Genomic DNA, 27354 nt, shown 5'->3' on the forward strand with positions numbered 1-27354 from the left:
CACTGTATCCACCCTCCCAGTTCTTTCCATGTGTATGTCTACTTATTTATTTATTTATTTATTTATTTATTTATTTATTTATTTATTTACACCCAAGATTGAACCCAGAGGTGCTTAACTACTGAGGCCACATCCTCCACCCATTTTAGTTTTTATTTTGAGACAGGGTCTGGCTAAGTTGCTTAGGGCATCACTAAGTTGCTGAGGCTGGCTTTGAACTCACAAATCTCCTGCCTCAGCCTCCCGAGCCCCTGGGATTATAGGTATGCACCACTTCACCTGATGCAACAATATATCTTTTTCTTAAGGGATGTTCTCCTACATAATTGCTATGCCTCCATCACATACCAATTTAGCATCAATTTACTAATACTATAAGGATAGTCTTTATAGCTTGCTCTTTTCTTCCAGGATCCAGTCCAAGGTATTGTCTTGCATTTGCTTTCTAAGTCCCTGTACTTGAATCTTGAGTCACCTGGCATTTTTCTTTTTTATATTTCTTCATTTCATGGATTTTTCTGATTGCTTCCTTATGATTAGATTTAGGTTAAAAAATCATTTTTGCAAGAGGACCATAAAGGTGATGCTGCATACCTTCTACTGCATCCCATCTGGAGGGACAAAATAACACTTTATTCTTATCGATTGGTAACACTAAACAATGTTAAGGTGGTGTCTGCTGGATAGTTCCATTAATTCTACCATTCTTTCTGAATGTATTAGCTGGTTTCCTTCTGTGAAGAAAAGCTCCCACTTCTCCCCCATCTTTGCTGAAGTATCACTGTGGCCATTCAAGGTGATTTCAAAAATACAGAGAACAATGCTTCTCCTGATGGAATTGCCTTTGGCATTGGCATAGCTTAAAATGGCAATCCATAGAATTGATAGTTATTTCTCCCCATAGAAGCATAAACATATATCTAATGAATATATTTCCATATTAACCAACTCCTTGGGAAGAACAAGTTGAGGTGACCAAAACATATAATGTGAACTGTACTAAAAGAGGATTCAGAAGCTCATAGGTTTTTGTTATTTTTCCTTTTTGTTACTTCAATATATATTGACCTACACCTGTCACTCTATGTGGCTCATATATGCCATAGCATCTAATGGAATAAATGACCTGTAATGCCAAAAAAGAAGGGAGAAAGGAGGTCATCAGAGAAGATATGAGTACATGTTTATCAGTGTTTGGGGATATTCACTTTTACCCTCACATGGTTCTTGGTAGATGAGCATAGAATTCAATTTAAGTTTAGTACCTGGGCATTGTCTTAAGTAGGCTCTGCTTAGATATCAGAGACTCTAGGATGCTGAAACAAATTAAGGACTCAAAGGATTCAAAAGATTTTGGAGATTAGCCTGCATGATCCCTTAGGAAATCACTTTTGTCCTCCCTTTTTAATACTACTTTAAGCATCCATATTTGAGTATAAAAATAAGAGATAATCTTGAGCCATTTCCTTAACCTCTTGAGGCCTTTTCTCATCTGCAACATAAAGTTAAAACAGATTATCTCAGGACTTACTTATCCCCAAGTTTCTTTGATTATATGCTAAATGTTATAAAGGCAAAAAGGCTAATGGATTACTATGCTTATATCAAAGCTTGGCCATTATCAGCAAAGTCTTACCTGATCTTCTTAGTAATACCTCTTGTAACAGAGCTCTTAAGATACAGGAAACAATCTTGTACATAAGAATGTAGCCTTTCCCATGAGACAGATTGTTCTCTGAACAGAGGTAGCATACACTAAGAGCAAGATATATATATATATTTTTAAAAATGTGTAGACTGTCACAGAAATGATCCCTTATGGTCCTACACTAGTTTTCTCTGCAACTCAAAGGTAAAACACAGTATCTACGTCTAGGAGGATCAAAATGTCACCTTCCTCCTGTTTATTGGTTACATACAGGTTTTATATAGATTTTTATAGAGATTTTTTTTATCACTCATTTGATTTTCATAAAAATTGGGATTGTTTGGAAGAAGAGTCATTAGTATTCTTTACAACTTGTTCTTGTTCCGCCTTTTATGTTCATTGCTAGTGTAGACTTCTCTCTTTTGTAAAATATTCCACTGATGCCCTTGGTAGATTTAGAGGTTGTTAAAGAAATTGTGATAACAGCTCAGGGAACAGTCAGGAACTGCCTGTCCTATACTGTTTGACCCTGACTAGCCATCTTCCTTGTAGTTTCAAATCTTTGTGTACAGATTGTAATTCACAAAGCAGTTTTAATCAATTTAAATTCAGCAAATCTTTCCAAATACTGGGGCTTTTTCGAATCAGGGCCAGAAAAGTTGAGTTGTCGGCAATTTATGCCATTACCTATTAACAACGGCAATGATGTTGAAAAGATTATTTGGATTAATGAAAGGAACATTTTACTAGTGAAAATTGCAAATGAACATGGCCAGGAAGGAGGAATAACCTTTTAAAAAATCTGTGGTTCTCCCCAAGTGTTTTCCGTAAATCTGTCCTTTTCTGTCAGTAAGAATGTTTGGAAATTCTATTCATGCATATGTATGCATTCAGGATCCATATATCTAGTCATTATCTTTTCTTTAAATGGACAGAAACTTTACTAAATAAAAATTAAAACCTACATTCATTCATTCTCTCTCTCTCTCTCTCTCTCTCTCTCTCTCTCTCTCTCTCTCACACATACACACACACACACACACACACACACACACACACACACGTTCTTGTACTAGCTGATCTGCCTTACTTTACTTGGGATAATTATTTGCTGCAATTGAAGAAATAAATTTCTGGCACTATTGAGCCGGGAAGACATGCATAGAGTTGTCTATTTGATAAGCAACTTAAGATCAAATCATTGTCTACAGACTTAGCATGTTTCCCTGTGACTTCCAAGTTGAGACTTTGGAGGGGGTAGGGAGGATTGGAAATTGACTCTAGGGGCACTTTACCACTGAACTAGATACTTAGTTCTTTTTATTTAGAGACAGTCTTACCAAGTTGCTCTGGCTGGCCTCAACCTTGTCTGCCTGTTGGGGGCAGCTGGCCTGTATATTGTGGGATGTTTAGCAGGATCCTAGAGTCTGTCTTCTAAATGCTAATAGAACCTCCTTCTGTCCCAAGTTATGACAGCCCAAAATGTTTCCACACATTGGCACATGTCATCTTGGGTACAGTATCGTCCCTGATTGAGAACTACTGGCTTACTTGTCTGTGATATTCCTTTTGAGGTCCTCAGTATAAATTTTATGATGTATAACTTGGTGTGGTCATACAGGCCAATAATCCTAGCAACTTGGGAGGCTGAAGCAGGAGGCTCACAAGTTTGAGGCCAGCCTTGGCAGCTTAGACTCTAAGAAATTTACGGATACCCTGTCTCAAAATAAAAAATGTAAAAAATGGATAGGGATATAGATCGGTAGCAGAGCTACCCTAGGTTCAATACCTAGTATTTAAAAAAAGGGAAAAAATGATGTGTGTTTTTGACTGCTGGGGTGTGGGGCTTGCTGAAAAATATCTCAATTGCATTTGTTTTGGAGCCATAAATTGATATTGTTATTCTAAGAAATGGAGGAGTATTCAGGTTAACTTCTTGGCCCCTCAGTATCCAGCAAATCACTTAAATCAAACTTGCTATTTAATGTTCTTGCATTTATATTATATTGGTAATATACTAGACATTTTCAATGTTGGTATTTAAATATCTTTGTACTTGGTTACATTTGCATAAAGATGATATTTGTATAAAGCCACCCACCAACCTGCCATAACAGAGCAATAGTAATGACAACTGATTCCTTCCCCTAACCTTCATGCTATGGATGGTTCTCATAGGTCAGGACCAACAGCCAAAGAGGGGAAGGAAACCTAAGATACTTCCACATTGTGGCCATCACAGTGGAAGGAACTGAGATATGTTTGCATGTCATGGAAGAAGAAAAAGGAGGGATTGCCAAAACAAAATCAAAATAAAACCAGACCTGGGGCTGATTGGCCTTTCTAAGAGATTTTGTTAGATTTCTTGAGACAGGCATTTAGATTTAAGGGCAAGGTTATCCTTGATATACATACAAGTCCTCAGATAAATTCTCTTTATATCAACAAAGAAGGGCATTGACAAGGATTATTTCCATCCAATGAATGCCAACATACTTGATTTTTTTCTTTCAACTTCAAAAACTTGCTGTTGTTCCTATCTATTCTTATTTTTGTAGAATGATGAAAATGTAATGTTGGATTTTAGTTCTAGTTCTGTTAGATCTTTATGGGAGCTTGCCTGGTTTTTAATTCCTTTTTTCTTTATTGCCAGACAAAAGGAGAGGGAATATACCACTCAGATACAGAATGGTTTGTCGTAAAAATGAAAGATCGAAGCAGAACGAGAATGCGAATCCCCATATCTTGTCCTCAGTGCTGTCAGTTAGCATAGGCAAGCAGTTTTAAAAGAGCCAAAATGATGGATCTTGCATCTCAGGGCCTGGAAAGAAACTTGAGAATTTCCAACCTTTAAGCACCAGAGATTCTATAGTATTTTGAAAGAGGAGAACATTCTACAGCTTCCCTTGGTAATTCACACTAATGCTTTAACAACTTTCAGCATCAGGAAATTCTTCCGTATGAGTTACAGCCTAAATTCTTCATGCTGCTTAAGCCTGTTTCTTCTTGTTCTGTCCTCAGTGGAGGGATCGAACAGCTGGTCACAGGCCCCTATGCAAGAGCCATTCACATAATTGAAAACTGTTATTAAATTGCCCCTTCAGCTACTCTTTCTTGCTCGTGTTCGTTCTCTCTCTCTCTCTCTCTCTCTCTCTCTCTCTCTCTCTCTCTCTCTCTCTCTCTCTCTCTCTCTCTCTCTCTCTCCTTTTTGTGACTAAATAATCCCAATTCCCTTAAGCTGTCCTCAGGTCTTTCAAACCCTTTAATTATCATTGTGCCTTTCTGCCAAGCCTCCTGTAAGTTCTGGGTCAGTTGGAGCCCTCAGAATTAGACACTATTTTCTATGAAGGATCTAAACAGTAGTGAAGGTGTTGAGATAATTTTCTCACACTATACTTTCTGTACCTTTAGTTGTACATTATAGACATGGTGTTTAAGTTTATTTTATTTATTATTATTTTTTTGCAGTGCTGGGGATCGAACCCATGGCCTCATGCATGCTAAGCATGCCCTCTACCACTGAGCTCCACCCCAACCTCTCTTTTATTTTTATACCTATGTTTGCTGCTGACTCATGCTCAGTTTTCTCCCTATCTTTTTAAATAAAAAGAAATGTTATGATATTTTTACATTTTCTGTGTTAAGTATGAATTTTTGCCCTGTGGCATGCCATTGAATGCATCATTAAACAATCTACCCTTTAAACATAAGTCAGAAAAAAATATACATTCTGATTAAGTGCCAATAAACTCATATTTTAAATAGGCATGAATTAGTAATGCTTTTCAATTTACTGCCTTTCTAAAATGGTTTGTCTCCTGGCTGGCTAGAAAGGGTTATTTTGTTAGACCAGTGGAGCAGGAGATTGTTATAGGACATATTGTAGCTGAGCACTTGCAATTCTTTTGACAAAGTCTTTCACTCTGTCTTTGTCTACAGGATGGGGAAATTTGTGCAACAAAGACTAGATAATATTACTGGAAGAGTCACAGTTCAGCTGTCAGAGAGGACAGAATCATGTTGTTGATCTGGTGTAGGCTATAGCGATGCAGCTCATGTTTGTCCTTGGCTTGTAAGATATTTTCACCAGGACTGTTTAATACAAAAACTTAACTTATTTTCAAATAGAAAAATGAGCCAAAGTTGGGAATAATGGCTAATTCCTTGGCTAAAGGAGTTAGGATTCTCAAAGATACTGATGAGATTTCACATTGGGCTCAGACTAAGAGGAAAGTCCTTGACAGAAGTGAAAGGAAACAAATCCCAAATGAACAAGCACAGAGTGGAGGAATTGTCCAAAACAGCCAGAAACAGCCCCAAACAGCATTTCCCATAATGCCCAGCAGGGCCCTAATACCTTTTGATGTTCATAGACCTTATCAGTTAAAAAAAGATAAAGGTCTTGGGATCATTGAATAATAAGTGGGGAAATTCTGAGGTCAAACAAAGTTTAACGTGTTTTTTCACTGACGACCTTCTTAGCTTTTAATATGTTAACATGCATTAAGAATTTTAAGAGGCAGATATAATGTGCAATGTTTCCTTAATTAATTTGACCTTCTTTTCATGAAGCATTTTGCTGGATGATTGATCTGCTGGATGTACTAGGCAACATTGACCCAGAGATTTTAGTTGAACAGAAACCTTATGTGAACCTATAGACCAGAACAAATAAATGTAATCCATTATTGTGTCCAGAGAAATGGAGGTATCGTTCCCAGCACATCGTATTTCGAGAATAGTTTTCTAAAGGACAATGGCAAACTGAGCCATGTCATATAAGGCAGAAATGAAAGGAATAGAGATGAAGAGGCATGGACAGATATGACAGCTATGGTAAAATATTTAAAGGACTGCATGAAGGCTGAGAACTTCTGAGTTTCTGATCAGATGGGTAATAATAATGATGATGATCATAGCAGGCATGATTCTTTCTATGTGCTGGACACTCTTCCAAGTGCCTTTCATTTGTTAACTCATTCATCTTAAAACATCCCTGTGAGGTAGGCACTATTAATATTTCCATTTCATAATAGAGAGAAATTAAGACTGAGAAAGTTATCTTACCAAGGTCACAGAACCAGTGAATGGCAAAGCTGGGGCTTGAACTCTAGTGATTTGATTATGAATCTTCTGTTCCTATCATTCCATTTCATTGCAGGGTAAAGAACTTTGGACAGGGATCCCTTACAGATATTCAAGATTACCTTTGAAGGACATATGCTCTCTCACCTGGGTGGTATTTACATAGTAGCTGTAGGAATACACTGGCATTGGCAAGAGTTTAGATGAATGCTAGAGACCTCATAGCTCTGCAACACCATTCCAAAAGAAGGAATTGACTTGCACCCTTTCATCTTTATATTTTGTATAATTCCTTTTGGGGGGGCATGCAAGGAATTGAACTCAGAGGCACTCAACCACTGAGCCACATCCCCAGCCCTATTTTGTATTTTATTTGGAGACAGGGTCTCACTGAGTTACTTAGCGCCTTGCTGTTGCTGAGGCTGGCTTTGAACTAGCAATCCTCCTGTCTCAGTCTCCCTGATTGCTGGGATTACAGGTGTGTGCCACCATTCCTGGCTGTATAATTCTTTTTAAAAAAACATTTTTCTAAAAAGTATCTCTGTGATGGTACTCTACTCATAGAAAAGTGCTCAACAGATGCTTTTGATCACTAGTTTGAATTGATACCATTTTGCAGTTAGGAAATCCAAGGTTAAACATCTCATTAGAATGTTATTAAATTTCTAATTAAGGGTAATGACTGGACTGCTGGTGAAGTGGTCAGTGTTGTCAGTCTAAACCCTCCTTCCTGCCTTTCTGTGTGAGATGTGGATAGATCCTTTATTAACAAGCCACATTCCAAGAGAAGGAACTTGTTTTTTTCAGTTCCAATACTCATTACTTATATGATACCAAGGATGCCATGTCATATATTCAGTTTAAATTGGTTTTGGAATAAGCACTGCCCCTCAGTTCTTGGCAAAAGCAAATGAAAAATTGTCTATGGAGAAAGTATTTATTTCCATTCCAGGGTTCAGAGTATCTACAGAAAATATTTTTAAGGTCATTGTAGTACACAGGGAAAAAAAATAAGCAGTTAAATACATAAGAAATTAAGGTAAGTGGCAACAGCAGAAACAGCAGACTGCCGAAGCAGACCCATAATAAATTAATATTTGAGAATTATTAGATTATTTTTCAAAAACTCTTTATGCTGTTAGAAAAATGAAAGAATATTGAAAAAATATTGGCAGGAAAGTACAACCTTGGGAATGACCTTAAAAATGACAAAGTAGGGGCTGGGGTTTTGGTTCAGTGGTAGAATGCTTGCCTAGCATGTTTGTGGCACTGGGTTCAATCCCTGGCACCATGTAAAAATAAATAAATAAAATAAAGGTACTGGGTCCATCCATAACTAAAAAAATTTTTAAAAAATGACAAAATAGGGCTGGGGTTGTGACTCAGTGGTAAAGTGCTTACCTAGCATGTGTGAGGCACTGGACTCAATTCTCAGCACCACATAAAAATTAATTAATAAATAAAGTAAAGGTCCATCAACAATTTAAACACTTTAAAAAATATTTTTAAAATGACAAAGCCCAATTCAGTGGTGCATGCCCATAATCCTAGCAACTGTGGAAACCGAGGCAGGAGGATTGCAAGTTCAAAGCCAGCTTCAGAAACTTATTGAGGCCCTAAGCAACTTAGTGAGACCCTGTCTCAAAATTTAAAAAAAAAATTAAAACTGTGGGGGTTCAATCACCAGTACTCTTACTGTTCCCCGCTAAAAAGAAAAAGAAAAGAAAAGAAAAACAAAAAACCTGACCAAATAGAGGGTTGGGAATGTGATTCAGTAGTAGGGCACTTGCCCAACACCAGCATGTGCAAAGCCCTGGGTTCCATCTGTAACACCTCAAAAAATAAATAGAGAAGAAAAAGAAATATAGTATCTTAAATTTTAAACTGTTTAAAATTTGATGCAGTCGAGGAGAGAAATGAATATTCAATCAGACAACTGAATAGAAGGAATTCTTAGGAATGAATGCAAAGAAGGATTACAAAAAGGGAAAAGCTAGGGAAGTCCTGTTCAGAAAAATGGAGATTGAGAAAGTCGAACATTTATCCAATCCTTTAAGCAGAATAGAGTAGGAACAGAGAAGAGGCACTGTTTGTTGAGATCATGACTGAGAAGATTCCAGAGCTGATTAAGACTCTGAGCACATGTTTATGAAGCCCACTGAATCTTAAACCAGCATAAATAAAACCATAGAAACACAACACAGGAAAAGGATAGATTACCTTCAAAGAAGCAACTATCAGCTCTACTACTGATAAGATGCAAGTGGACTAATATTTCCTTATACTAAAATAACAACAAACAAAACCCCTAAGTCTTTCAGTTAAGAATTCTATACCCAGTGATTCTTTGATAGCTATCAAGAATATGGATTTCAGAAAAAGCGAGGTATTTTAAGATATCCAAGACTTGGGAAATTCATCATTAATTAGATATCTAACCTAAGGATATACTTGGGACAAACTGATCTCAGAGGGAAGATTTGAGGTTAAAGCAGGAAAAAAAGTAACTAATATTATCTAACATCTAACAATTTAAAGAATTAAGACAATTTAAAAATATTGGGGTTTAAAAATATAATTAAAGTACAATTAAAATGAATTCCTACAATAATGTGTAAGTCCAATGATTGGTAAATGTATTTTGAAGTGTTCTGGATGAATGGTATTTATTATATTTAGGCTTTAAAAGAAAGAAATAGACAAACAATAGGACACCATGGGAATTGTACCATGCCAAGTAGTATTCTAATCAGGCCAGGAGGTTCTGATGCTGGTATCAGCTTTGCCACCAGTTAGTTGGAGAGCCTTTGAAAAGTGAGTTCTCTGATCTACATCTCTGTTTTCTTGTCTGTAAAATATGAGGCTTTGGAACCTGATGAAATTTTAAAGCCCCTCATTATGATTCTCTGAGAAGTGAATCCTCTAGGAAAAAAAAATCAATAGTTCTGAGTTGTTGTTTTTCTTTCCCCTCCTTTGAAATTTTATCAATAAACACTTGCATTTTTCTTTGGGCTAACACACATACATATATATATATATATATATATATATATATATATATATATAGATAGATAGATAGATAGATAGATAGAGATATATCTGTTCAAAAATGGGAGAGTAAACATTGACTCACTCAGGTGTGTATTTTGCGGTACTCTTCCTGTGTGTTGGTTTCCTTTGATTTCCTTGTCATCTGGTAGCCAGAAAGAGTGATGGTAGTTTACTAACACCTGAGGGATAGGTGGCTTTTGTGGATGTTAGAGGGACATTTGTAGAAACAAGCTGTGAAAAGAGGCCCTTCTTATGCAACTATTGTTCTTTCTTTTTAACTTATTACCTGAACTGATATATGCGTCCTTTATTTTCTCACCTTCTCTTTTTGTCCTCTTTCTCCCTCCTGTCTTTGCAGGCTAATAATAAACCAGAGATTGAAGCAGCCCTCTTCCTAGACTGGATGAGACTGGAACCCCAGTCCATGGTGTGGCTGCCCGTCCTGCACAGAGTGGCTGCTGCAGAAACTGCCAAGCACCAGGCCAAGTGTAATATCTGCAAGGAGTGTCCCATCATTGGATTCAGGTATTAGGAACAAACAAAAGCTGCCTTTTTCTGCCTTATCATTTCTTACTTTTTTATGACTCAATTTTTTATCTCCTGTGCCAGTTGCTGTTAGTTTGTTCTTCTCTAAAGTGGTAGAGAAGGTGATCAAGCCGGAACATCAATCACTCCTGTCACTCCTCCCATTGCTGGGTTATTTTGGTGGATCTGACTCATTAGGCAGATGTCCCTTTCCACCTTCACTCTTCAGCTCTTCAGAACCACATTTTTGGTTGAACAGGACTGAGTACCTTTCTCCACACAGATCTTTGTCAAGGGCATACAGATTAACTGTACCTCCTCCTTCCTGGAACCAAAACATTTTTATCCTTTCTTTCTTTTTTCATGTCTTTTCTGTTTATAGAAACTCTCCAAGAATCAGTTATAAAACTAAGAGATGATTCTATTATGGGGAGGAACCATTATGGTAGCTCAGTTTCTTTCTTACTCACTTGGCAGCACTTTCTTTCCCTTTCAGTAATGAGAATTGTTTCAAGCATTCTAGAAGTTCCTTTATCTTTGAGTCCAATTACACTCTTCACACAGTATCCTAATGAACTTCTGAGGGAATAGAAAATATGCCAATGAATGAAAGACTCACAAAGTAGCTAAAGAAAGAAAGAAAGAAAGAAAATGTTTGTTACAAAGGTGAGATAAACAGGAAACATAGCAGGTTATTCTTTTGATGTTCTTAAAATGTCCTGGAAAACAACCGACTCTTAAATCTTTAACCTTGTTGACCTGTTTGGGGAAACAGGATATTTTTAAATGAATGCATCTTATTTAACAATAATCCCAAATTCTAATTCTGAAAGGATATGTATTTAAACATCTGAATCAACATCAAGGTTTCCATAGTGATGAATGAACTACCAAGTTGTAAACTAACTATATAGTCTATGGCCCATTGAGAATCCACTTAGCAGCTAAGTAAATACTCTTTTCTAGTTTTGCCTAGATTTGTTTTGTTACTTTATTTCCTAATAACCACTTTGTACCATTTTTGTGGGGTTTTTTTTATTCATTGCATTTATCCTTTCCTACTTCATGCCATTTACAAAGAGGTCCTAACAAAAACCTTTCAAGGTTTCTAAAGCCTAGCTAGACAACAGTGAATAGGTAGCACTTTTCTTCCTGGCTTTGGCAAGTAAGAACACTGCCATGGTGGGTGAGGAGGGGAAACCACAGGTGACTGCATTACATTTTCAACCTTTCGTTCTCAGCTTCCTTAGCAGATTGGAACTTGTATGCTACAGTGGAAATTTTTATAAAATAAAGCAGGAGAATGTTTCTGAGGATCTAAGGGAGCACTTTTACCTTCAATTCATTTGCCTTTATCAAATTAGATTATTTTAAGAATCAGCACTCACCCCTCTCGAAAGATGGTTGAGATCTAAAAAAGGTAGCTTTTCTTCCCACTTTCCCATATGTGACATAAGGAATATGTTTATTTGAATTGGCTGAGGTTCTTATCTGAGAAAGCAAAAGACAGGAAGAGTGCAAAACAACCAATAGAGTATTATGGGGATGGAGGGAATGTACCAACTACTACTATAAATACATTCTTTCATCAAATCCAAATTTTATGTTTTGAGAGGAAGGGGTGCTTTACTTATCATTCATTGGTGGGTAATGTGGTGAGGAATTTCTGAAAAGAGAGATAAATAAAGATAGGCAGCTGGACGCAGTGGCACATGCATGTAATCCCAGCAGCTCAGAAAGCTGAGGCAGGAGGATTGCAAGTTCAAAGCCAGCCTCAGCAACTTAGTGAGGACCTAAGCAACTGAGAGAGACCCTGTCTCTAAATAAAATGCAAAAAAGGGGCTAGGGGATGTGGCTCAGTGGTTAAGTGCCCCTGAGTTCAATCCCCAATACCAAAAAAAAAGTTATCATCCAAATAATTATTTGATGATGAATCACCTCAACCAATCAGAAAATTTAAAGCAAGACTTATTTTAATTGAAGTTCTTATTTGTTTCTTTTGTCTTATGATATTACTTTATAATTTTTTTGGAGAGAGTTGCTTCAGGAAATTTTTGTCCCCATGATGGATAGGGGACACACAATGCATCTATGTCCAATACTAGATCCAATACTCTAAGTTCTTTGAAATTAGAGTATTGGATCTTCAAAAGACTAAAAGGTATCCAGTATTTTCCTACTTAATCTGAAAGAGCTACTACAGAAGTTTAATTATGAGCTGAGTTTTTCTTCCCTTCTTCCACATATTTATGGGATAATCTTTGTGCCAAAATGTTTTGGTACTGTATGAGAGGCACCAGAGATACCTGGAGGTAGGAAGTAATCACTTACCTTGCAGGACTAATGAATATTGCATTGTTTTCAGAATTAAGACACTGTAGTAGAAGGCTTATTATTAAAGAGTGTTCTTTGGGAATTTGATTTGAAGAAATACATGTGTTTGTTTTTATTCTTAACCAGGTACAGGAGTCTAAAGCACTTTAATTATGACATCTGCCAAAGCTGCTTTTTTTCTGGTCGAGTTGCAAAAGGCCATAAAATGCACTACCCCATGGTGGAATATTGTACTCCGGTAAGTCAGATGCCTCCCTACTAGAGGTCGATTTCAGGTTTTTTTCTATCTTTCTTTCTTTTTTTTTTTTTTTTGTATTGGGAATTGAACCCAGGGGTGCTTAACCACTGAGCCCTGTCCCTAGCCCTTTTTCTTATTTTGAGATGGAGTCTCACTAAGTTGCAGAAGCTGACTTTGAATTTATAATCCTCCTGCCTCAGCCTTCTGAGCCACTGGGATTATAGATGTGTTCCACCGAGACTGGCTGTATTTCAGTTTTGTATAAAATCATAGATTATATATGTGTGTGCATTTTTGTTTTGTTTTGTTCTGTTTTTGTGGTGCTGGGGATTGACCCCATGGACTCATGCATGCCAGTCAAGCACTGTACCACTGATTCACATCCCATTCTGCAGATCATGTTTAATGCTGTGATTTATAAGTTCCCCAGCTAAAGTGGCTCAGATTACCCTTTTTCTTGCACACATGGAACATGATAGGTGTTCAGTAAATATTGTTGAATGAATAAATAGTTGGCATGATTGTAGGGTAGATGTTTCACATTTCTTTTTCAGAATTCTAAAGGTTATATGTAGAGATCTTATGGCCAAGCAAGGGACATGTTGAGTATTGGGGGTGGTATGCAGGTTCCTCACAACTCATAACCTACTGCTTTCAATCACTGTTGCTCATATTTTATCTCTGATATAGGAATAAGTAATCCTTTAAATGTTTTATGTACTTAAAACTTTAAATGTTTACATGCTACCTTGTGTCGCATAGATATTATTGTTTTTACTCTGCTTTTACAGATAAGGACTCTGAGATGCTGAGGTTAGTTTGCCCAAAGTTTTATAAGTGAGAAATAGAGACTTCTCCTAAGATTACGTTTTAGGAAAACATTTAGTAGCTAGTAGAACTTTGATAAACCACTTGTGGAGTGGCAAGGACAGAGGCTTCATGGCCAGACAGAGTTGGACACAAATCTTATGTGAACTCTAGATGCATGCTATTCAAAGTATGGTCTGTCTGCCATACTTTATCTGGTGTTTATTAGAAATGCAAATCCTGTAGCTTTATCCCTTTATGTCCTAAATTAAAACTTGCATTTTAGCAAGATCCACAGGTGGCTCTTGAACACATCTGCTTTAGAACATGTCTTTCTTCCATCATCAGAATGATCCTCCCAGGTATTTAATTATCTTTCTATTATTTCTCTTAACAAAGGTAGTCAGTGATGGAGAAGGTACCATGCCTGATATTTTGTGGGTAAAGAATGATTTTCTATGGACTAGTTTCTTAAATACAATAAAGTGTGGTAAAACTTATACACTATCATTCATCAAATAACCTCATAGCTTATATACTTCATTTATTTTTCATAATAACTTGTGAAAGTATTATTGAACCATTTTACAGATGATCGGTGCTTCAGAGAGTAACTCCCACACCTTAGTAAATTTCAGGTCTGGTTTCAAAGCTGCATTTGTCTGGTTCCACAAAACAAGAGCCTTGAAGCTAAAGATTGGAGTGGTCATTTGTTGTGAAATCATACTCTCCTAAATCTGATCTCACCATGATTTCCCTTTTAGACTACATCAGGAGAAGATGTCCGTGACTTTGCCAAGGTACTAAAAAACAAATTTCGAACCAAAAGGTATTTTGCGAAGCATCCCCGAATGGGCTACCTGCCAGTGCAGACTGTCTTAGAGGGGGACAACATGGAAACGTGAGTAGTGGCCAAAGCAAAACAGACTGTCATTTGATGTATATCTGAGCTCCTGTCAGCCGAATTCCCTCCTTCACTCCCAAATGCAAACAGTCTCTTCTGTTTCTCTCTTCAGATTTACTGTAGCTGAAAAGAGAAAAAATAAGTTGATGTTCAATCATCATTTTCTCATGTCTCCCAACAATTGCCATTTCCGCAAGTTAAACTTTATCTCACAGGGGAAAGGAAAAAAAAAAAACAAAAACAAACCAAACACATAATAGCCACCAATTGCCTTGCAAGGTTTTTAAGAAATATGGGACTGTTTACAAATGAGTGATGTCAATATTTCATTTTGATTTTTCCTCCCTCACAAGTCAGTAGATGTGTGTCTTTCTGTATCTGAATGTGTGGTCATCCCTATTCCCTTTTTTTCCTACTTGAAAGAAAATCTAGTCACCGAAAATTGCTTCACAGTAAGTAGTAATGATTCTCATGGTCAAGCCAATGATGTTGTCACCTCTTTTAAACCTGTTCCTTATCTGTTCCTGTAACTCTGATGGCAGTCACACGGCTGTTTGTTTTTCTTTTAATTCACTTTCCACCTTTATTTGGCTGTTGCTTTCCATGGTTCATACTTAGTTGGATTTTATTTCTTTTGACCTTTCAGTAATTTTTGTTGTGGCTGACTTTGCCTGTGTCTCTCTTCACCACCTCATTTTTTTGTTTTGCAGTCCCGTTACTCTGATCAACTTCTGGCCAGTAGATTCTGCGTGAGTACTTTTGCTGAAGGGCGCTGCTACCACCAACACATTCGCTTGCTTGATTTAAAAGAATTTTTTTCTGGTTCTGTTTTGTTTAGAGGCATATTAATTTCCTTTCTTTCATTTTGGTTTTTGTTTCTTCTCTTGATGAGACCTAAGAGTGCCGTCTACCATAGATCAAAAAAATTGGAGTAGGGTTTTCAGGTCCCCCTCTGGTTGAAATTCTGAATAGCTGAAATCTTGGCCTGAGTTCAAATTAAAATCAGAGAAAGGATTGGAGTTTTAGTGTATTCCTGGGAGACATGTTTATATATTTCCTCAACCATAAGCAAGGAAGAGCCTCCTGATTACATAAGAGTGTTCTTTAGGCCTATTTCTTGAGATTTGGTGCTTTAGGGCCTTCAAAAGGGTTATGGTTCTTTCCTTAGGTCCTGTCATCACTCGAGTTTTAAAACTCGGAAGGGTCAATTTTGTAGTATGGTGTTGAGTTTGGCTGAATAATTTCAGTGTAGTGTGTGGACTTTTTATCATTATATATACTATGCTTTTGACTAATTTTTATATACATTGGTTTCTACATTTTAAACTAAAGTCATTTTACTCTCCTCTCCAAACTACCTTCAGTTCATAAACAGTTCTATATTGACAGTGGGAAAAAATGTACTGTAATCTGTTATTACTACTGGTGTGTATTAATAATACTAATATTAGATACTGAGAGATGATTGATTTATCTCAGAGTTATAACATTGGAAATCTCTTTTGGGGCTGGCTGTGGTGGCTCATGCCTGTAGTCCCAGCAACTGGGGTGGCTGAGATGGAAGGATTGCTTGAGCCCAGGGGTTTGAGACCAGCCTGGGCAATATAGCAAGAACCCATCTCAAAAAAGAAAGAAAGAAAACTCTTTTGGGGGCCTGTGATTTATACATTAACAAACAAGGTGTACTTGTTTTAAAATGCTATTTTATGGTGTTTCTATAACAAATATTTGGTAATTCAATATGTTTTATCAAAATATTCATTTAAGGTCAGGTAGCTTTATTACATATATAGAGGAAATGACCAAATTAGAAGAGGGACTCATTTAAGAGTTCAATTTATTTATTTTGGGCTTTTAAAAATTAATCCACCACATTATTAGTTTAAGCCAGATCTTTTCTTTAAAACCCTGTATTGATAAATGCAAATGATTACTTGAGGTTTATTTTAAGTCCTTATTGTCCTAAATGAAGTAGATGACTTCCCTTTCTTTTTTAAAACTGTATTACTGTGCCCCTTAATTTTGAGATATAATAGCTATAAGTAGCAAATTGTCTGATTTTTTTCTTAATCCTGAGCTTTAGCAATTTAGGAAGTTATTTAGATTCAGTTATGCTCCTGGCCTGTTGGTAATTGTTTTCCTTAACTCAGGTAGTCTGTTTATAGAAGTTAGAATCTTTCATAAATGAGAAACTTTTTAAAAATTGATATACTGAAGTCCTGAGCTTGATTGGATCCTGCTAAGTAAACATATTTACTCTTGTGTTGGAGTTCAGTTTAACCAAGTAAGAAATTCAAAAGATAAGTATGCTGAAGTACTATTTTTTTAAATGCATGGCTAGAGGTAGCACAAAAATAATAAAGAGTATCAAGCACTTCTTTAAAAGAAGCTACACATGAGCTAATAAGAGGAAAACATCAGGACAATCAGTTAAAAGTAACATTTTAAGTAGAGTGTGTTTGTCTTCTTTGATTTTGAAGTGCTTTAAAATTAATGCCATCCTTATGAAAGCATGTTTTCTAACAATTAACATACCCTCCATAATTCATCTTTTTGTGAAAAGGTTGGTTCGGTTATTTCAGAAGAGTGGGAAATTCTGATTTTGAGAAAGAAAACAAGCCCAATAGAATGAAGTTTGTGTTTTCTTTAGTACTATAATTTTATTAAAGTCTTTACTCATAGGATTATAAGTAATAATGTATAAAATCTATTGTAAACCTATCCTATTCAGGCAGAAGAGTCAGGTCCTAATGTTTTATTTTGTAAGAATTCTTTTTGATGTTAATAGATCTTATGATGATGACAATATGTATGTAATTCATTCAATACGGATCACAGATTAGAAAGTTTCCTGAGATACAGATCTTTTGGGTTTTGCCCGTATTTGTCGTATTATTTTAAACTAAATCTAGCTTAGGCCTTTTTTGTTTATCCATTAAGTGGGGCAGTCCAACAATGTTCTTTGAGCTATTCTGCTTTGAAATCTAGATGAATGAAAACTTATCAATGGAGGTTTTACAAAAGAGAAAATGGTGATAGGTAAGATGCCATTGGCCGAGTGGATTATTAATGGTAACAAGAAGTAAACTTTCTTGGTATATGGTTTTGTATTTAGGAGGCAGGAATTGGGAATAGTATTATTATCATCCTTCAAAAGTGTTTTCCAAGGCTTATGTACTTAGTTTTATTTCTGGACTCAGTGTTTTTTTTTTTTTAATTTTTACTAATTCTTGGTTTTTAAATGATTCTTCTCTGACCAGCACTCCCTTTTGGCTTATTTTCTGGTTTAATATGTATCTCTTTTAGTGTATATTTTTTAAGATTTCTGGTTATGATGAGTTCCTATGCATACACATGCTGCAATAGGTGCTACATACATTAATAAGAAAAATAATGTGGAATCAATTATCCCTCAGGCTAAGAGTTAAAGCTCTAAGATTTTCTCTATAAGACTGTATTCATGTGCTTTGGATTTACATGCCTGCTTTTCTTGGTATAGTTTTGCTTCAAAGTCTTGGGTTTTCTTTCCTCTGTACAATACTACAGTAGCAAACTATTGTAAGAGAAAATTCTACTAATGTATTTTCATTGATGGTGGCCTTTTAGCTTATAAAAATAAGTAACCGAATGACTGATCTATTCCAGAAGATAATGCTTATAAGTCAAACAATCCAAGTATTAAATTATCTTTACCTGCAGTGAAAATTTCAAAACCTTAGCATTTTGAAACAATGGGCTATTCCAGGACTCTAGAAAATTAGCAGATTAACTCTCCAAAAATATAGTGAGGATTCACATGGAAATCTTTGGATCTGCCTATTACATTGGGTAGTCATCCTTTTGTTTCCTCATGAAAATTGAAACATCCTTTTACTTGACCTAGACAACATTGATTTCATAAATAAGATTTTTATCTCTCAGGGAAGTCTTCTAGTTCCCTAGTTATTTGCTGTAGTGTGTTGTAATTATCTTATGATAATATATCTTCATTAAGAAATTTTAATTTCTGGCACACTTCTTATGTAAATCTAGTTACAAGTAGCTACTTTTTCTTTCTTCTTTTTTGTTTTTTAACCTAGAAAAATAACATATTCTTCTTAGTGTTCACACCAAGCCCCTTGAATGCTGCTTGGGCTTTAGGTTCAAGAAGAGCCCTTGCTGAATACCTTACTGTTGACTTTTGAATTCTGTGTCAGGAGAAAAATGGAAGAGACCTTTTGTTCTATTCCAGTTAAAACAAAAAGCACAAGCCCAAAACAGGTGTTTCCCCACCCCTAATGTTAATCCAAAAGATAATATAAAAATTTCCAGGAAAATTAATAGTTCACATAGTAAAAATATAAAAATATATGTTAACCCTACCAAAATTCTAGCCTATGGAGCTAAGAAAAGGTAGAAATTTTTAATTATAAAAAATTATATTGACTACTCATGCTAACTTTCCTCTTGTTTCTCATCTGTATTTTAGAATATGACTGATAAAAATATTTCATATATTATGACATTCTATTGAATTAGTAATTCTTTTTTAAAACATCATAATATGATCTTGGGTCATTCTGTTTTGTTCTAGAAAGTAGTAATATGTTCCTGCTGTTAATTTGGCAGATATATTCCTTGTGTAGAAAATTCCACAGAACAGTACTATGGGAAATATTAAGAAGTCTTGGACTGGAGTAGCCTCTTTGAGACTAAAATGCTTGACTGTAAATGTTTTAGGCAAACCTATAGTTTGCAGTCTGTAAATAGGCAGCTAATAAATGGCTCAGTCATAAGTGTTTAAAAATTTAAATCTCATAGTGATTTAACACAATTTCAGAACTATAGGAGATGAGATACTGCAAGCTTAGGAGGACAAAATGCTTCATAGAGATTTTCTCCCCAGATCTTTTCTGTAACCAAACTTTCCAGAAAATTTTTGATCTTTGTGGCTTTTAAAGAAAGCAGAAGTATGAGAAATCATCTCTCCAACCTGGATTTTAAATTCTTGATGCTAAGATACAGAAACAGTTTAATGTATATTATCCTTATCCGTAGAATTAGAACAAAAGCATTCTAGGCCATGTATTTAACATAACTGTGTGGTGGGTTTTTTTCTCCATTAATGGATGGTATCTGTGACTAATCACATTTTCTGCCTTATAGGCCTGCCTCGTCCCCTCAGCTTTCACACGATGATACTCATTCACGCATTGAACATTATGCTAGCAGGTATGAGACTAGTTGAATGCCAGGCAAATATTGATTGAAGTAACTAACCAAGGAAAGCTAACCAATAGTAATTTTAAACAAATCTTTTCTTCCTCCATCTTGCCTAATTTCTACTAATCAACTTGCCCTCTAACGTGCATGCCATTCCACTGCATGTTGTTTTTGGAAACCAACAAGAATGTTGGTCCAGAACAATCTTCCCTAACCCTGGCCTTTAAACATTTCTGGTAGCATTGTTATGTTTTGTATACTGAGCACACTTACCAAATTGGCTTAAAAATCAAATCATCTAACCTCCTTAGAAAACTGCTAGACTAGACATTAATCTGTGAAGAAAAGATACTATGTTATATGGAGAATATGAAAGCGTCAGCTTTCCATTTGTGTTTATTTTATGTGATACACTATAAAGAAGATAATAATTAATTTCCCTAACCCTTGGACCTTTCTATCCCACCTCCTTTGTATTTGACATAGTTTTATACCGAAAACCTGAATTACTAATTATAAAATATCTCATGCTTGTTAAAGAAATCTGTAAGAGTTTGATTAACTTTTTTTTGTTGTTGCCAAAAGACTTTATCATTCTCTGAGGTAAAGGAGGGTTTAAAGGTAAAAATTGGTGGCAGAACATTTAGTGACCTTACTGTGAATCCATCCTTTATCAGTATTCTGACTTTGGACATGCTTACCAATTGTGAAAAGCATTAACTAGCTTTATAAGTCTGTCATCAGTGGAAGGCATTAATTGTCTTGAAAGACAAAGGGTAGTGTAAGGTATGGGGTGCATTTGTGGTTAGGGAAGCTTTTCTTCTGAAAATAAAAAATCTGTTCTCAGTGAAAGGAAGATGGACCTGTGGAAATAAAACAGCAATGAAATACAACTTCCCTTAGAATTTATATCAGAAATGTTAAGCTACTCACTTGCTGTGGTCTACCACACACTGCTTCGTATGGTTAAGCCAACACACACATCCTTTAATTTGAAGGATTCCTTTCTCCTCTTGCCATGATTTATCCTTTAGTTTTCAGGAATGTTCGATTAGGTCTTGAATAGATTCTAAGAAGTCACATAAGTTTTAATGAGCTTTTACGTTTTTTATCAGGCTAGCAGAAATGGAAAACAGCAATGGATCTTATCTAAATGATAGCATCTCTCCTAATGAGAGCATGTAAGTATCCCATCTCTTTTTACAAAATGTTCCTGACAATGAAATTGCTTGGAGGGATTTAGAGGTAGGATAGCATAGGATATAGGAATTAGCATCATATTCATTTGATCTTTCAAAGAGCCATTCATTTACTGCTTTTCTTTTAATTCTGTAACAGCCAGGCACAGAATGAGCTCATTCAGATTCAGGCATTATCAATATTCCAGAGTAGTAAAAATCATAGGCCCTGTTCTTGTTGAATCTTATTTAATACCATATCATTACCAATTGCAAGAGTCCCAGACACTTATACTAAATGCTTAATCTTTTACCAAACTTCCAGATATTTAAAAGGATAGGATACTAATTTTAAAGTAATGGCTATGTAGTATTTTTTCCACCCCTGGGGAGTAGAAGTGTGATCTTGCTATTCCCATATGGTAAGATAGTTGGGCATTTTCCTTCAGAAATTGAAAGTAGGAGATTTTTGTGATTTAGCATCTTCACGAAGTTACTAAAGTGAGTCAGTCTTATGAAGAATTTCCAGAAGAAGGAATTCAAGTTCAGGTTCCAGTTTGTTAGTGGGATGATAAGTCAACCCTGTCAAACTTTAAGGAAGAAAATTGAATGATGCTAAAAGTATCAGCAAACACAGCTATGTCAGGGAAACAGGCTTCATTATAGACAAGGGACAATATTCACAATATGGAGCACAGAGGGACATTGCCATGAACTCACAAATGTTGGCCAGGGTCCTAGGTAGAGACAGCAGATTATGAAGCAAATTGGAAGGAAAGAGTAAGACTTTCCCAACCGAATAAACAATGTAGAGAGGAGAACCTAGTCAAAATGCAACAATCCTTTGTGTTTGACCAGTTATGGCTGTTTCACCATCTTGTCATGGAGAATAGGTAAAGGGAAGAATGGTAAATTTATCATATATAGCTGGTATAGCAACCCAAAGTCTTGCTCAGATGAGAAAAGGGACTTCATGAGGATTAAGCCTAAGGAAATTGTATCAAAGTGGCATTAGTATATAGCTAGTTATTGAAGACATCAGAATAAATCATCTCATCTAGTACATTAAGGTGATCAAGGTAATAATAAAGAATCAAGTCAGAACTCTGTAGTTTGTATATGACTTAGTTCCTCCACATAAACAAACAACCTTTTTCTAGTTATAACTGTGCAGTTTCTTTCTTAGCTATTGGAAAAAAAAGGTATTAATGAGATTCCTATATAAAATTCTTAAACATGAAAATGTATGCCCAAAGAATAAACCAAATCAAATGACTACAGTGATTTGCCTCTTTGGCTCACTGATTTTGTATATTAGAAACTCTAACACATTCAGATTAATTCAGTGGCTACCATTCACTGACTGCCTTAAAAGAATAGGAAGAAAAGCTTAATTACAACTATCTGTTATAATTAGAAATGGGAACTTCTAACAATAAAATTTCAAAATTTGGGAAGAAGACTAATAAATTAGATAGGTGGTAAAAGCTTTTATTTTTAAATGAAATTCAGGACAAAAAATCCATTTTCACCCAATTTTGGATGGTAAAAAATGACATTTAAGAGCAGATTTGGGGAAGTAGTTTAGTGGATTGGTTGATTTCACTTATGTTTCTTTTTAACACCAAATAATTATTTTTAGTTGACTCATCACATCTTCACCAGTTATCTGGCTTAATGGACCAAAATAATTTAAATCAGGGGGACTTCCTCCTAAATAATAAGATTTTTTGTTCAACTTAAAACTAAGTTTAGAGAGGGAATACAAAGAACTTTAGCCTCTCACTAAGAACAGAGTGAAGTTTTTATAACTCAAAGGAAATTGGCTTTCCAGGACCTTGAAGCAATGCATTCTGAGAATAATTTCTCCTAGATATTACAGGGTTCCTATTTTCCAGGAAAGGTTGCTGATGCCTCCCCAAATATAGCTTTTTACTTCTGTTTCCCCTAAGATTAGCCTTTAAGACTTACTCTGAGGAATATGTTGTTCTTTCTTCTTTAATCAGCCACCTTAATGGCTTTTCCCCCTCGATTTTTGTGCTTCTGTTGAAACAGTAATTGAATGAAACAGTTATTTATCTAGAGCTTAATTATTGTTACCATTCTGCCTCCATGACTTTCATAAATTAAAATTAGCTCACTGAAGCAACACTTCTTGGTTACTTTGCCTTCCACTTAAGAAAATATTTATTCTATTATTTTAAAGGCTACAGGATTTTTCCCCCTAATCAGTACCAGCAGTAGTGTGAGTTAGCAAACTGATTATATTTTGACAGGCTTGGTACCAAAGCATGAAATGACCATTATGTCTTCTCATACTTATTAACTATTGGCTAAATGGTCAATGCACAGTCCTGGTATTTCCATAATCCTACCTTTTCTTTATCCATGTAAATAGGCCAATCAATTTCACCTGAAAATTCAGCCCAAAACACTTTGAATTGTCATCTGTAGGGTGGTAGACCACAACTTTAATAGTACCTAAATGTCTTTAGAAGCAGGAAATAAGATCTTATTGTTAATAGCAAATAAATGTTTCTATTTTCCATACACACCCAAGTCCCTGACCCCCAAAGCAAAATAAGGGGGGGGAAAAAACCAAAACCTTTGATTTTATTTTCCAGAGATGATGAACATTTGTTAATCCAGCATTACTGCCAAAGTTTGAACCAGGACTCCCCCCTGAGCCAGCCTCGTAGTCCTGCCCAGATCTTGATTTCCTTAGAGAGTGAGGAAAGAGGGGAGCTAGAGAGAATCCTAGCAGATCTTGAGGAAGAAAACAGGTGAGTTTTCTTTCTAGCTTTGTCATTGGTAAGCAGAGTGCATAAACTTGCACACACAGACAAGCTCCAGGAATCTTCACTTAGAGTTATTCTGTGTCTAATTGTTTGCTAAAATAATCTGTTTAGCTCCATTTGCAGATTCTTTGTCTTTTTTTTAATCTGAAAGAAGAAAATGAATGCAATAGTATGCTTAAGAACTCATTTTAGGTGTGAAGGGATTAATGCTGATGGGGTACTTGGTTTTTGCATGTATTTCGGTGGCTTTGATTTTATATTTTAGAATAGAATTTAAGAAAAAAATAGGTCATGTAATTTTATGACTATATAATCTTTACATGTGTTTGGCCAAATTATCTCAAAACATTTAAGAAAGTAGGTTCATTGGCTTGGTCATATTTGGGAATAGATTATTTCATCTTATTATTCATCATCAAATGCAGAAGTCATTACTTGCGTTCACCATGATAGCCGATTACAGAGGTAATTCCAGTTCTCAGCCATCACCTGTAAAAAATGTTCATATAAAAATAGCAGAAATTGTAGAAGAGGAAAAGGGCAAAAGAAAATTCACAATGACTGCAGAGAGGAAAAAGTTGTAAAAACCTGGAGTACTATGTGGTGTTAGGATAATGCAAATCATTTTATTTTACTTTGGTGTATTACATTTATTATATCCTAGGTCCTCTGGTTAACAAAGCCTTTACACATAATCATTTCTAACTCACAGTGTGCCTTCTTCAGGCAAATGCCACCAGGCAAGTCTTTAAAGGAGAAATTGCTCAAATTTGTTGCACTTAAGTACTTTCATCTCTTTGGTTTAGCCCAAGGCACCAAGACCTCTTAATCAAGGCAACACAGTATGTCTGAGAACCACTGCCCTCAGGGAGGATGTCACCTCAAGATGAAAAAGTAAACTGCCATTCATCCAGTCCTTTCTCCTGCCACTCCCTGCCTTCTATCTCTTAATATGTTATGACCTATGGCCATAGCTCCTTATCTGGTTTGCTTCCTTTTAGTTTCTTTCCCACCCCTGCAATAACTCCTCCATATCAACTACTTGTACATTTTTCCAGAATCAAGACCCATCATGACATTCTTCCTTTATTAAATGACTACATCTTGGGAGGAAAAAAAAAAAAAGCAAGAAAGTCCAGCTTCTCGGCTGGGCATTCAAAGCTTCCACAATTTTCTCATGACCTGCTTTTTCAACTTCATCTTCTTTTGTACTCCCTGCATTCTGGCTATGCTGTGGTAGCTATTATTTCTGACTACATCCTGCTCTCATCCACTTTCAAGCTTGTTTCTCAGCCTACCTGCTATCCCCTAACCTTCCACTGCCCTTTCTAACAAAGGAGTCCCACCTTTGCTCACAATAACTTTCCTCATAGAACCCTCCTAGGACTCTGCAGTAGATGCAATCTATCTTTTGCTCATATTACCAGAACACTTTGGACTTTTCTTAGAGAAATCCTTGACAGTTTGCCTTTTTATCAGTTACCATCAGGGCCTCCCTGTAATGAGGTACTTGAGTGCTTTTAGGGCAAGGACTGTGCCCTGATCCTCTTCATGTCCTTTGTAGTAAGAACCCAGCACAATATGAATACTTAGTGGGTACTCAGAAAATATTTGATGGAAACCTAAAAATACAGCAAGGATATCATATGAGTACCACCCTGGAGGTAATATTATACATTATTTTTGTTTTAATGATAACTGTATTCTGGGTCTTATTTGTAAAATTGTTCAGGAATAAAGACCATGATAGATAAAGCATTTTCCTGCACTTTATTGAGAATAATCATTAGTACTCATTCATGTTAAATCTTTAATAATTATAGCGGTCAAAATCAAATAGAAAAAATTGTAAAGAGAATTGGATGTTATTGAGGAGTCAGTACATTTTTATAGTATGTGATTATTGCCCTTGTTTAATTGATCTGTTTAGTTCATTGGTCAAGAGCTCTGTCTTGTACGTCATTAGCACACTTTCCCCCCATACCATGGCAACCAGGTCAAAGAGTGTTAGTAAAGAAAAAGAATACTGATAACTATCATTTATATATCATTATATGATTTTCAGAAAGCTTTTTTTGTGTGCTTGGGATTGAACCCAGGACCTCATGAACACTAATCACACTCTTTACCATGAGCTACATCCCAACCCTTCATTTCCAGATCACTTTAATATATTTTAAATCATTTAATCTTCCTAAAAGCTCTATAAGAAAGAGCTTTTCTCGTTTCTATAAATGAGGAAAATGCAAACTCAGAGAGGTTCCAATAGGTTGCCCCAGATTTCACAGTGAGCCCATGGTAGAACTAAATTCAAATCGAGACTTTTCTGACTAAAAATAGCCAACTCTACCTTGGATCAGAGAACAAAGAGGAATAATTCTGTGTAAATAGTATTTACATAGAATCATGGCTTATTCCCCAGAATGTACCTTAACTTGAGGAAATATTTATAAGGAACCAATGTCCCTGAAAAAAACCAGTTCATCTACTTGTGGTACAGTGACAGCCACTCTACTCTGAAAGATATCCAAGATCATTCTCTAAGAATGGGATGATTTGTTCTCTGAAAGAAAGGAGAACATTATACCAGGGCTACTTAGAACTCCAAAATGAGGAATCTTGTGTTGATGCAGGTCTTTCTGTAAGTTATCTTGATCTTCAGGAAAAGGTCAGAATGAGTGTCTTGCTTTCTCCCGACACTTAGTCACATTCATATCTCCTCCCAAGTCCCAGAGAAATGTCTCTATATAGACCTCCCCTCCTGAAAACAACCTGTCTGATTTCCTTCCTTCCTTCCTTCCTTCCTTCCTTCCTTCCTTCCTTCCTTCCTTCCTTCCTTCCTTCCTTCCTTCTTTCCTTCTTTCCTTCCTTTCTATCCTGTCTTCTTATAATTCTACTCAAGGACCTTCAGAGCCATAGCTTTGCTTGCATGACCTTTGAGTTCATTATTGCTTAAGAAGCCTTTAATTTGCCATTTCCTGTGCTCCCCCTGAGAAAACCCAGGAAGTCATTAGATGCCCTTTCTCTGTGCCTGCCAAGCTGGCTATTTCCCAAGCCAGAATTAGGCTTTATAAATGACAGACGGGAGCCTACTTTTACAGAAAATGGGAAAGGATATTTAAACCTGAATAGTCCTAATTGTTTTTGATGTATACTTACTATATCTTCGAGTATTTTCCCTCCTTTATTCTGCAGTTATTACTTATCTCCAAATAACAGTTGGCAAAGGAGAGAGAGGCGTGGAGACCTCCATTCTTGACTAGATATGTTATCGGAGTCTGTTAATTTTGCTTATTCATGAAACCTCCCCACAATCTCCTAGGAAAACAGAAGATGGCTATTTTAGAAGGGTCTCAGGAGTATCCTATCTCTGTCATTAGAATTCCTTTTCTCCCAATTGTTGTACATAGCATTCAGTAAATATTTGTTGAATAAATTAATGAATAAATGAATTGAAATGAAGCTGATCTATTTTAATTTTAACGCACATGCATGATGTACTTTGGATGAAAATTCTTTTAAACCTAATTTCATAGAGAAAAGCCTTTCATGGATTTTTTTCCTGCTCACTTTTCTAAATACTA

At 36.0% G+C, this 27354-nt stretch overlaps 1 protein-coding gene across 23 annotated transcripts in view; it reads left to right on the top strand.

The window, feature by feature from the left end:
* The window catches only part of Dmd (dystrophin), a 2094227-nt gene that overhangs the window by 2017792 nt on the left and 49081 nt on the right, over positions 1-27354 (top strand). For 18 of the 23 annotated variants that reach the window (XM_078034984.1, XM_078034996.1, XM_078034982.1 and 15 more), the window contains 7 exons: positions 10143-10309; positions 12770-12881; positions 14453-14589; positions 15303-15341; positions 19738-19803; positions 20910-20975; positions 23597-23755. In XM_078034984.1, the coding sequence (XP_077891110.1) occupies positions 10143-10309; positions 12770-12881; positions 14453-14589; positions 15303-15341; positions 19738-19803; positions 20910-20975; positions 23597-23755 (746 nt within the window). The remainder of the gene's footprint in view (positions 1-10142; positions 10310-12769; positions 12882-14452; positions 14590-15302; positions 15342-19737; positions 19804-20909; positions 20976-23596; positions 23756-27354) is intronic. The other 5 variants (XM_078034987.1, XM_078034990.1, XM_078035002.1 and 2 more) reach the window with 2 other exon arrangements.

Source organism: Ictidomys tridecemlineatus, chromosome X (assembly GCF_052094955.1).
Source record: "Ictidomys tridecemlineatus isolate mIctTri1 chromosome X, mIctTri1.hap1, whole genome shotgun sequence".
In the NCBI taxonomy this organism is placed as follows: Eukaryota; Metazoa; Chordata; class Mammalia; order Rodentia; family Sciuridae; genus Ictidomys; species Ictidomys tridecemlineatus.